This window comes from Lolium rigidum, chromosome 7 (assembly GCF_022539505.1).
Source record: "Lolium rigidum isolate FL_2022 chromosome 7, APGP_CSIRO_Lrig_0.1, whole genome shotgun sequence".
Taxonomy (NCBI): domain Eukaryota; kingdom Viridiplantae; phylum Streptophyta; class Magnoliopsida; order Poales; family Poaceae; genus Lolium; species Lolium rigidum.
The window spans coordinates 290,533,674-290,545,240 of NC_061514.1; the positions used below are offsets into that span (position 1 = coordinate 290,533,674).

The following is an 11,567-nucleotide window of genomic DNA, read 5'->3' on the forward strand; positions in this document are numbered from 1 at the left end:
TGTACTCTAGTAATCTTGGCAACCGATCCTACTTTTCATTCATTTTAGCACACCCGCATAAGTTAATTTGCTTTGCTTGGCCTGTTCAATGTTCCTACCTCCTCGCCCAACTTTTTCCAACCAGTTTTCTACCCTTTCTATTTCATGCAGAAATACTCCTTCCATCGCATGATGGTAGTCTGAGATTTGTCAAAATTAGAATATATTCTCAAACAACCTTCATGGAACAGAGGGAGTACATTGCTCGATAACAAACCAGAAGTAGAGGAGAAAGAAAACAAAATAAATGCGGGTTGGGCACTAATAGAAAACCCACTACCACGTTTGATTTCATTGCCCAACTACTCAAAAATTTCACCAAGAGTTTACCTCGCATTTAGAAAATATTTCGTCTGAACCAAGCCACAACCGGAACGAATGGTCAATTGGCCCATCGGTCAAAGTTTAGAGGACTTGTTGTGCAATGATCTAAGCTAAGCAATATGGATGAACATATGCAGTAGTTTGGATGAACATATGTACTAGTTCGATGCGAACGTGCGTCTAAATTCTATGCGCTTACGTAGCTAAGCAATTTGGATGAACATATGTACTAGTTTTACATGGTCAAAAAATTCAGTCAAGATGTTAATTAGTGCTCGTCTGGCAATCATCATTTTATTTTATTTGAAAGAAATGAAATGAAATGGGATCACAGAAATGACAGGGTACCGAGAAAAGTGGAAGTTATACATGAAATGAATATCATGTGGCCCGAATAGATTTTTTTTGTTTGATTATTCAAAAATGTGACATATGTACGTTGGGTGTAACCCGGGGTACACGTGTTGGTCCCAAAGCAGCACTATTAGTGGTTCACCACTCTTGACCACATACACCCGGTTAAAAGCGAAAATCAGTTGACAAAACGCTAAGTCCTTTGTACTACACGTTTTATATGGATTAAAGGGATGATAATCTTCGTAGGGAATGGGTGAAATTCCTGCCTTCATCTAACCCTCTTAAAGAGTCACAAAACTTCAAACCTAGGTAGGAGTATTGCATTGATTATTGAAGAAAATACACTAGAATTCGAGAAAAGGTGAGATTAAGCTAGCCTAATATGGATGAACATATGCGTTTACATAGCTAAGCAATTTGGATGAACATATGCACTAGTTTTACATGGTCAAAAAATTCAGTCAAGATGTTAACTAGTGCTCATCTAGCAACCATCATTTTATTTTATTTGAAAGAAATAAAATGGGATAATGTCATTTTATTTGCCAAATCCGCAGACATAGCAGGGTACCGAAAGAAATGAAAATTAGACGTGAAATGAATATCATGTGGCCTGAATAGAACTTTTTAAGTTTGGTTCTTAAAAAATGTGCCATATGTACCTTGGGTGTAACCCGGGGTACCCCTGTTGGTCCCAAAGCAGCACTGTTAGTCGTTCACCACTCTTGACCACGTACACCCGGTGCAAAGGGGCTACTCTAGCTAGCGATCGTTCGCTCAAAACCTGCCTAGCGATCACTTTCCGATAGGTTTTTTTGGTTTAATCGTTCGTGAGTTCGCTTTCTCTTTCTAGCAAAACAATAAATACTGGATAACCCGTACGTGAGCAAACCTCTTTCTTCTCCTTTCTCTGCCTCACGTCCACGTTAAAACTTTCCAAATTTGAAAATTTAAAATGTTTTAACTTTTAAACGACAACTCCAAATTAAGATTCGTTTTCACCAATAAATCCGTCTTGATGAGATCTTCAAAACTAGCACCCATGTTAATATGTTTCGACAAACTTGTTTTCTAGCTAAAAGTTACCAATCCTCTCTATTTGAATAATCAACCCCTCCGTAGTTGAGTGAACAACGATAAATGTATAAAATTATCAATCTGGTGCAGGCTATTGAGGGAAAGTTCTGCATGCATGCACAAATAGATAAATCTACTGATGTGAGCGGAATCTTTTCCAAATTTGAAAATTCAAAACATTTTAACTTTCAAACGACAACTCCAAATTAAAATTCGCTTTCACCAATAAATTTGTCTCGACGAGATCTTCAAAACTAGCACACATGTTGATATGTTTCGAGAAACTTTTTTTCGGGCTAAAAATTATGAACCCTCTGTTTGAATAATCAACCCCTCCATACTTAAGTGATCAACGGTGAATGTATAAAATTATCAACCTGGTGCATGGTATTGAGGAAAAGTTCTGCATACATGCACAAATAGACAAATCTGCTGATGCCAGCTGAATGTTTCCCAAATTTGAAAATTCAAAATGTTTTAACTTTCAAACGACAACTCCAAATTAAGATTCGCTTTCACCAATAAATCCGTCTCGACGAGATCTTCAAAACTAGCACCCATGTTGATATGTTTCGAGAAACTTTTTTCGGACTAAAAGTTATCAACCCTCTCTATTTGAATAATCAACCCCTTCGTACTTGAGTGATCAACGGTGAATGTATAAAATTATCAACCTGATGCAGACTATTGAGGGAAAGTTCTGCATGCATACACAAATAGAAGAATCTACTGATGTCAGCGGAATGTTTCCCAAATTTGAAAATTCAAAATGTTTTAACTTTCAAACGACAACTCCAAATTAAGATTCGCTTTCACCAATAAATCCGTCTCGACGAGATCTTCAAAACTAGCTCCTATGTTAATATGTTTCGAGAAACTTTTTTTCTGGCTAAAAGTTATCAACCCTCTCTATTTGAATAATCAAGCCCTCCGTACTTGAGTAATCAACCGTAAATGTATAAAATTATCAACCGCAAAGTTAATTTTATTTTAAACATTTTAGCGAATCTTTTTAAGTTTAGAAGCTATCAACCCGGTGTCCTGTTATTTATCAACAGTAAATATAAATAACTACCAATCCTGAAAATCTAACTTCATTTCGAATATTTTGGCGACTCTTTTTCGTTTACAAGTTATCAACCCGGTTCTCAGTTATTTATCAATGGTAATTATAAAATAACTATCAACCCTAAAAAGTATTTTATTTATAATATTTTAGCGAATTTTTATTTATTTTACAAGCTATCAACCTAGTGCCGCGTTATTTATCAACTGTAAATATAAATAAATAATAACCCTAAAAAGTATTTCATTTAGAAATATTTTAGCGACTCTCTTTTAGGTTACAAGCTATCAACCCGGTGACCCGCTATTTATCAATGGTAAATATAAATAAATATCAACCCTAAAAATTTAATTTAATTTAAAATATGTAGCGACTCTTTTTTTGTTTACAAGTTATCAACCCGGTGCCCCGTTATTTATCAACGGTAAATATAAATACCTAGCAAACCTAAAAAGTAAATTTCATTTAGAAATATTTTAGCAACTTTTGTTAGCTTACAACTTAAAATAGTACTTAATTTGAGTAGCAAGTGGTAGTTCATTTGAGTTGCAAGTGGATCTTCCCACCCGTTATTTTCCCCCTTAAAAACCACTGGCCTAAAAAAGGGAATTGCAAAAGGACCCCCTTAAATATGAATTACCGTACGAAAATAAAACCCAAAAGGGAATTGCAAAAAGAGAATTGAGAGCTTGCCTCGTGCTGAAGAAAAAGAGTGAGATGCTATGTGTATGCATGCAACAACTTATGAAAGCGTGCTGAAAAGTTGGCTCATTAAATGCAAATCCATGAGATGCTCTGTACATGTGCATGCATGCAGTGTGAACGCTCTTGGCTGCATGCAACTTGCAAAGTAGTACAAGCTGTTAGTGTGAACACGTGTGAACACAATTAAAACACTACGTGATAAAAAGAGAATTGGCTCGCTCCGCGAGCGCTTCCGCGCCACGAAAAGTGATTGCTCGAACGATCGATTGCCAGGGAGGGGATTCGGGTGCAAAGCGGCAATTAGTTGACAAAACGCTAAGTCCTTTGTACTACACGTTTTATAGGGATTAGAGGGACGATAATCATCGTAGGGACAATGTCATCACAAAACTTAAATCCAGGTAGAGTATTGACTTGACTATTGAAAAAAAAACCACTAGAATCCGAGAAAAGTGAGATTAAGCTAGCCTAATACAGTAGAACTAAACGCGCTATTAGAACTAAGTGGGGAATTTAGGGTTTTGGTTAAGATACTCCTTATAAATCCCTAATAATACGTTAGAACCAAGCGAGGCATTAGAGTGCAGAGCACAAAGTCAAAATATTTCGAAAATTGATCCACAAATCATATTCAAATGATTGCCAGTGAAATGGTCCTTCAGTTACCGTCTCTAGTTACCTCGATACCGACTCTCCATCGCTAAACAATTTCTCCATTCTCTTTTACTTCCATCGAGCAATCATTTGTTTTTTAGTTCCATTTCCTCGAAGCCTCCAATGTGTCGTATGTACGTTTGGTGTAACCCGGGGTACAAAGCAGCATTGTTACTGGTGCACCACTCTTGACCACGTACACCCGCTGCAAAGCGGCAATGAGTTGACAAAACAGTAAGTCCTTTGTACTGCACGTTTTATATGGATCAAAGTGACGATAATCTTCGTAGGGAATGGATCAAATCCCTACCTTCATCTAATCCTCTTAAATAGTCAGAAAACATCAAACCTAGGTAGAGTATTGTATTGGTTATTGAAGAAAATACGGTAGAATTCGAGAAAAAGTGGGATTAAGCTAGCCTAATACAGTAGAACTAAACGTACTATTAGAACTAAGTGGGAATTTGGAGTTTGATGAGGACAATCCTCAGAAATCCCTAATAATACATTACTACCAAGCAAGGCAGTTAAAATGGGGAACCATCATCCCTAACCCTAACCCGCCGCCTCCCTATCCCGCCCCCCTCCCGGGCGGCGACGGAGGCCCCTCCCCCCCCCCCCCCCCCCCGCGCCTCACAGCCACCCGCCACCCGTCGCCCTCAGTCGCTGCCAGCCGCGGTCCCGACCCCGGCGCTGTCCTCGGCCCTGGCCCTCGTGCCTTGGCCCCGGCCATGGCCCCGGTCTCGGCCAAGCTATGGCTGTGGTGGCGGCATCCCCTCCGTCAAACCGACGAGGGGGAGAAGAGGGTTTCCGCGGCGGCGTTCCATGGGAGGTGATGTAGCGCCGGTGGAGGAAGCCGGGTGGCACGACTACTTGGCCAGGGGTTGAGGCTCTCCGTCGGTAGCCATGGAGGATTCGATGGAGCGGTGGCGGCCTCCGCCCCTGGTAACGGTTCGGCGGCGGTACACATGATCCGTGTCGTTGTCCTCTTCCTTGGTGATCCGGCAGGAGGGATTGGCGGCATGGGGCTGCTGATCTTGCTTTGTTTTTGGTGGCGGTCGTCGGGTTTCTCACATGCGAGGATGAAGATCTTCCGGAGGTCAGTTTGCTTTGATCTGGCTGGAGAGATGAGTTCCGGAAGGCTCTGCTGGCGAATGGAACAGTGCATCTTTTGCCTGCAGTTTGCTGGATCGGGTGGTATTCGATCGCGCGCACCCATGTTTTTACTCCGACCGTTTGGTTCCAGAGGGAACGGCGCGAAGCTCTATTCTGTGTTAACATCAGGCGAATTTTTGGTCCATGGTGAAGTGAGAAGAAGGAATATCATGAGGGCCGGATTGGTGTACTGGCTAAAGGAGGTTCGAGTCTCTGTGATGTTGAGGGACTTGCTTGGCGTTCCGGGCTCCGCAACAGTGGTATGCAAGTGGGGGCGGCAGCACAGGCAAAGTTCAGAGTCTTATCTTTCAGAGTGAAAACCCAAGATCTGGCATTAAGTGGTTGTCCCTAGCAATGGGCTTGTTGGAGGAATTGTTTTGAGAGTGGGAACTATCTACAGGTTGAAAACCTAAGACCTTTGGCCGGTCGATGACGGCGCTGGTGCACCATTTCCTTCTTGGAGGCGTGGCTTTTGGAGAGTCTGTATTTTAGGTGTTGTCACGGTGGTGATTGTATTGCTGTTGCTAGGTCTAGAATGTTGTAGTGGGACTTTTTTTTTCTTTGTTTTTTTTTCTCCTTTTTAGCTGTGTACTGCCACTAGGGTGTTCCGTTGTTGCAGAGGCCGAGTGTAATAGGTATCTTTTGATATTAATATATTCCCTTTATCGAAAAAATAATAAATTACTACCAAGCAGGACAGTTAAAATATTTCATAATTGATCCATAAATGGTATTCAAATGATTGCGAGTGAAATGATCCTTCCGTCACTGTCTCTGTTTACCTCGATAGCGACTCGACCCATTATCTTTTTTACTTTTTATAGAATCATTTGCTTTTTTTTACTAGGTTCCCTTTCCTCGAAGCCTGCAATGACCATGTGATTAGTGCGAGAGAGCAAAGTTGACCCAGCCCAAGCCGAGGTACGAGTCAAACACATGAACATGTAAGAATGGCAAGTTCGGTGAATTGTACCCACATCGAGGGGCGAGCGTGCGCGCTCGTTGACTCCCGCCAATCGATCACGGCTCCACGTGGGCGTCCGCGATCCCATCGCACGGCCCGCGCCAAACCCACCTAACCTCAGCCTCCTCCTCAAATACGCGGATGCCACTCCTCTTCTCCCGCACCCCGCACCAAGAAGGACAGAGATCACAGAGGTCGATCCATCCCGTAGATCGGCCAGCCATGGCATCCTCCGAGCTCACCTACCGCGGCCACGACGCGCAGCCGCATGTCGACGGCGCCGGCGCGTACGCGGCGGCCGAGAACAAGCCGAGGAATAAGCCGCTGTCGCAGCCCCTGCGGTACGTCCTGGGCGAGCAGCGCCTGGCCTTCGCCCTGGTCGGCATGGCCATCGCCACCCTCGTCTTCCTCCTCCTCTCCCCCTCCTCCACCACCACCACCACCACCACCACCAACATGGCGAGCCTTGCCGCGACGGGCCTCGTCTCCCGCCAGTACACCTCCAACGGCGCGGGCCGGATGGCGTACGAGTCCCGCCTCCCCGCCGGCGGGCGCGTGCCGCTCGGCCTGAAGCGCAAGGGCCTGCGCATCGTGGTGACCGGCGGCGCCGGCTTCGTGGGCTCCCACCTGGTGGACCGCCTGCTGGCGCGCGGCGACAGCGTGATCGTCGTCGACAACTTCTTCACCGGCAACAAGGAGAACGTGGCGCACCACGCCGGCAACCCCAACTTCGAGATGATCCGCCACGACGTCGTCGAGCCCATCCTGCTGGAGGTGGACCAGATCTACCACCTCGCCTGCCCGGCCTCCCCCGTGCACTACAAGTTCAACCCCGTCAAGACCATCAAGACCAACGTCGTCGGCACCCTCAACATGCTCGGCCTCGCCAAGCGCGTTGGGGCTAGGTTCCTCCTCACCAGCACCAGCGAGGTCTATGGTGACCCCCTCCAGCACCCGCAGGTCGAGACCTACTGGGGGAACGTCAACCCCATCGGTACGTTACCTCTTGCTCTCTCTCGCCTTCTTCTTCCTCGATCGGAGTACTGTAGTTTTCTCCTTCTTAATTCTCCGTGGAAAATGGAAAATTCCATTCTTTTTCTCTGCGAGACTTGCGCGTAGTGCGCATGTGGAATTGTGGATCCAGCAATTGCCAATTCAAACGTCGATCCAGTCGTCTGGTCATAGCTAGCCGCTCTCTGACCGCATACACATCTTGACTACGTCGTCTTCTGTTTGTATATACGAAAGAGACAGAAATGGTTGTTATAGATACTTCTCTTCTGTTTGTAGTGTTAAAACTTAAAACTCGATCGGTAGCTGAATAGTGTCAGTGTGTGAATACTGAATCCTGAACCTTCATCATCCTTCAGGTGTGCGGAGCTGCTACGACGAGGGCAAGCGGACGGCGGAGACATTGACCATGGACTACCACCGCGGCGCCAACCTCGAGGTTCGTGACACTTTAATCATTCACCACTCACCCCAGGCCAGCTCAACTTTACTGGAAATGAAAGCATCCGGTTCTATTTTCTTTCCTTTTGAAGCAAATAATATATTATGGCTATGTATTGCATGCAAGTGGATAAAAGGAGCTAGCAGTAGCAGTTAAATAAACTGAAGCTAGTTGGATTAGTTAAGTTTTTAGCTAAAGCTGGCCTATCGATCTGTTACAGGTGAGGATTGCTCGGATCTTCAACACCTACGGGCCACGCATGTGCATCGACGATGGCCGGGTCGTCAGCAACTTTGTCGCTCAGGTAATACTAACATGCTAACCTGGCAAATGAAATGAAATTACCCATGCATGCTTCCACGTTACCTCCTCTTATCTCTTTAACCGCGCGCCTTGGTCGTAGCTAGGCTTGTTCTCTACCGCTAATCTAGTATATTAATCTATGGATCTAGATCTACGATAATAATACTCTCTATCTAGGGGTGAGACACCTGCAAGTCTAATGCTACTGCTCTACTGGAAACGAATGATCTAATGCTGCTGTAGTTCATTTGCGACATATATGCATGCTCCAAAACTAGTCCTGAAACACATAAACCCTCTCACTGCCTAGATATATAGGAAATTTCACAGCCTTGCTAGATGATTCATCATTCAGTTCATTCTAGGCTTTGCTAATTAAGGGGGACAGATACATACAACTAGTGGACCAGATGTTGGTTTGTTTAATTAACTCATCATCCCAAATCCCAAATCATGTGGCATTGCGAGTGGACTCCACGTTCCAACTCCCACTTCTAAATTCCTCACAAGTCACGGCGTGACACGATCACCTGCTAGTTAATCCCCATGCCATACACAGCACGAAGGTACACGGCAGGACCAGATGATAGCATTACCACGAAGTAACGCACGTACCACACACGTCTAGCTAGACGAAAAAACCAGTGATGCTTAGCATGCGACCTGTCTCGGGGCGATTAGCTGATGGGTGTATCCGTGTATGTACGTGGTGTGCGTGATGTTAACAAGTGGTAGCTAATGGTGACACCGTCCTGGTTAATTGATGGTTGCAGGCACTGAGGAAGGAGCCCCTGACGGTGTACGGCGACGGCAAGCAGACGAGGAGCTTTCAGTACGTCTCCGATCTGGTAAGCTCTCACTCTCACAAGTCACAACTCAGAACAACACATCTAATATTTACACACACACACACCTGATTTTGATTTACCCTTTCACAACCTAACGTGCAGCAAGCACAGTGTTAACTAATTGGTTGTTTCATCGTACGTACAGTACAGCTGATCGAAGCTGTAGTTCGCCATTGATTTCCGTGTGCTCTGACTCTTAGAACTGTTGCCTGGTTGCGGCACTGTGGACCTTTTTTTCTTCTGCTTTTGATGAGTCGTCGTTGCTGCTTGACAACGCTACGCATGTTAGCGTAACAGTGTCCGTCCGTGCTCCCAACGGCACGGCACGGACTGTGTTAGGTCGATCGGGGTGGTCCAATCTGCCTACTCAAGCTCAAGTACGCCGACCGGTCCCTGAATTCTGATAGGGACCGAATTGGCTCGACCATCAGCTGGGCCTGGCTCACCAGTAAATGCCGGAGGCCGTGCAACACTCTAGCATGGTAGTCTGTGGTCTCCTCCTCTACAAGGTTGCTGCTTCCATGGGAAGCAATGGGATTAAACTGCAAGGAAACGAAGCTTAGGTAGGAGTAGCGGTTAACAGATCGAGGAAGGCTGCGCGCGCCTGGACCATGGAGGAGACGAAGCGCAGGTAGTGAGGTTGGTGCTGCGTCTGCGCCGCTCTCCGGCGTGGTTCCAAACTAGTCGGTGCACTGTTGCTACCGACACACGGCAGCGTCAGAGCTAGGAGTAGTAGCCATCGACCTTTCTCCGCTTCGGCATAGCACGAGTCCCTTGTCGTTCTTTGAACGCAGGATCGAGTGGTCACTGTTCCATCGGGCACATGAGAAAATCTTCTCATTTTCTTTCTGGGTTTTATTATCAATCAATGCTCAGTGTCTAATCCTGCAACTGGGTGGTTAATGAATGTGCAGGTTGAAGGCCTAATGAAGCTGATGGAGGGCGAGCACATCGGCCCGTTCAACCTCGGCAACCCGGGGGAGTTCACCATGCTGGAGCTGGCCAAGGTGGTGCAGGACGTCATCGACCCCAACGCCAAGATCGAGTTCCGGGCCAACACCGCCGACGACCCGCACAAGCGCAAGCCGGACATCACCAAGGCCAAGGACCTGCTCGGGTGGGAGCCCAAGATCCCGCTCAACAAGGGCCTCCCGCTCATGGTCCAGGACTTCCGCAACCGCATCTTCGGCGACCAGAAGAACCCAGACACCGCCCAGTAGTGATCCGGCCGGAGGAATCGTCAAGGGAGAGATGTTGGAGGATGACAGTGCTGGGGTGAACCGGAAGGATGAATAGGCTGGAGATTAATGAAACCGAGGAGGATGATACACAAGTGTGTAGGTTGTTTAATTAGTGGAGTCATACAGAGATCGATGTAGCTTTGCTAATGCTGCAAGAACCATAGATGACCCATGGGTGGATGGGTGGAGTAGTGTCTCGAACTCTTGATGCACGCAGCAACAAGATACGGCATCGCACCCTCCCAATGTTGTTAATTTGTTTGTTCGACTTGTTCTCCTTTTACATGCTCCGTTCCCACACTCTTTCTGCTAGCGATGACTTGTTCCTCTGTCTCGCTGCGTTTTCTTGATCTATGTATCTAACCATGGCTGTTGTATTTTTGGGGAATTACATTGAGATCAAATCTACTTAATGATGCTACAATAAGGTTAGCCATAGTGCTAGTATCAGAAAGAGTATCATGTATGCCACCTGGCAAAAATCTGATGTGGTGCTATAATTAATGAGTAGAGATATGCTAGTGGTATCATAATATAATATGATACTGTATCATAGCACGTGAAACTAGAAAATTTAATGTCAAATACATCCTATACACTCAATTGCATTGAGATTCTACAAATAATTAAATATCATGAGATTATGATAATACTAGATGATACCAACCACTATATGAGTAGTATCATAGACTTGCATCATATGGATAATACCACTATCACTAGTGGAAAACGGGGCAATAGGCCCGGTCCATTTGGGCCTTTAGACCCGGTTCCCGAACCGGGACCAACTAGGCGGGACTAAAGGGGGTACCCTTTAGTCCCGGTTCAAAGATAAACCGGGCCTAAAGGCCTCAACACGTGGTGCGACCGGGAGCTCCCGCTGGAAGGGCTGGTCCCGGTTCGTGGTACGAACCGGCCTATAGTTTCTCGCCGCGTGCAGAGAATTGCTATTTCTCTCGCCGCGGCACAGATTTGGGCTGTACCAGCAGTTTCACGCCGCGAGCAGAAACAGTCTGTTTCCCTTGCCGCGGCAGAGTTTCAGCAATGCATATCTATATCATTCAAGAAACCACAAAAAATCGTCATGAATATATATAGACATCGTCAACAGTAGACGACATAGTCAACACAGTACACGTAATGCATGCATATTTACAATACAACTTTTCCTGAACGAATATCCTCCGCCGTCACGATCTTCCGATAGTGCTCTCCACCTGGGGTAAGGACCTCGGTAATAAAGAATCCCGCGATTTCCTCTTGAATTGCTTTTATTTGATCCGTTGTTATGAGAGTGTCCCGCAGGCGTGTCATCTATATTTAAAAAAGGAGATCAATATATGAATGGAACTCAATACAATAGATGGTACTAATTAAGATT

General features: G+C 45.5%; 1 protein-coding gene across 1 annotated transcript; it reads left to right on the plus strand.

Moving 5' to 3' along the window:
* The first annotated feature begins 6,523 nt into the window (after positions 1-6,523).
* Positions 6,524-10,489, plus strand: LOC124677057 (UDP-glucuronic acid decarboxylase 2-like). Its single transcript, XM_047213055.1, has 5 exons — positions 6,524-7,335; positions 7,712-7,791; positions 8,015-8,098; positions 8,871-8,945; positions 9,860-10,489. The coding sequence occupies exons 1-5, from the start codon at positions 6,564-6,566 to the stop codon at positions 10,163-10,165; spliced, it is 1,317 nt and encodes a 438-aa protein (XP_047069011.1). The 5' UTR covers positions 6,524-6,563; the 3' UTR covers positions 10,166-10,489.
* The last annotated feature ends 1,078 nt before the right edge of the window (positions 10,490-11,567 follow it).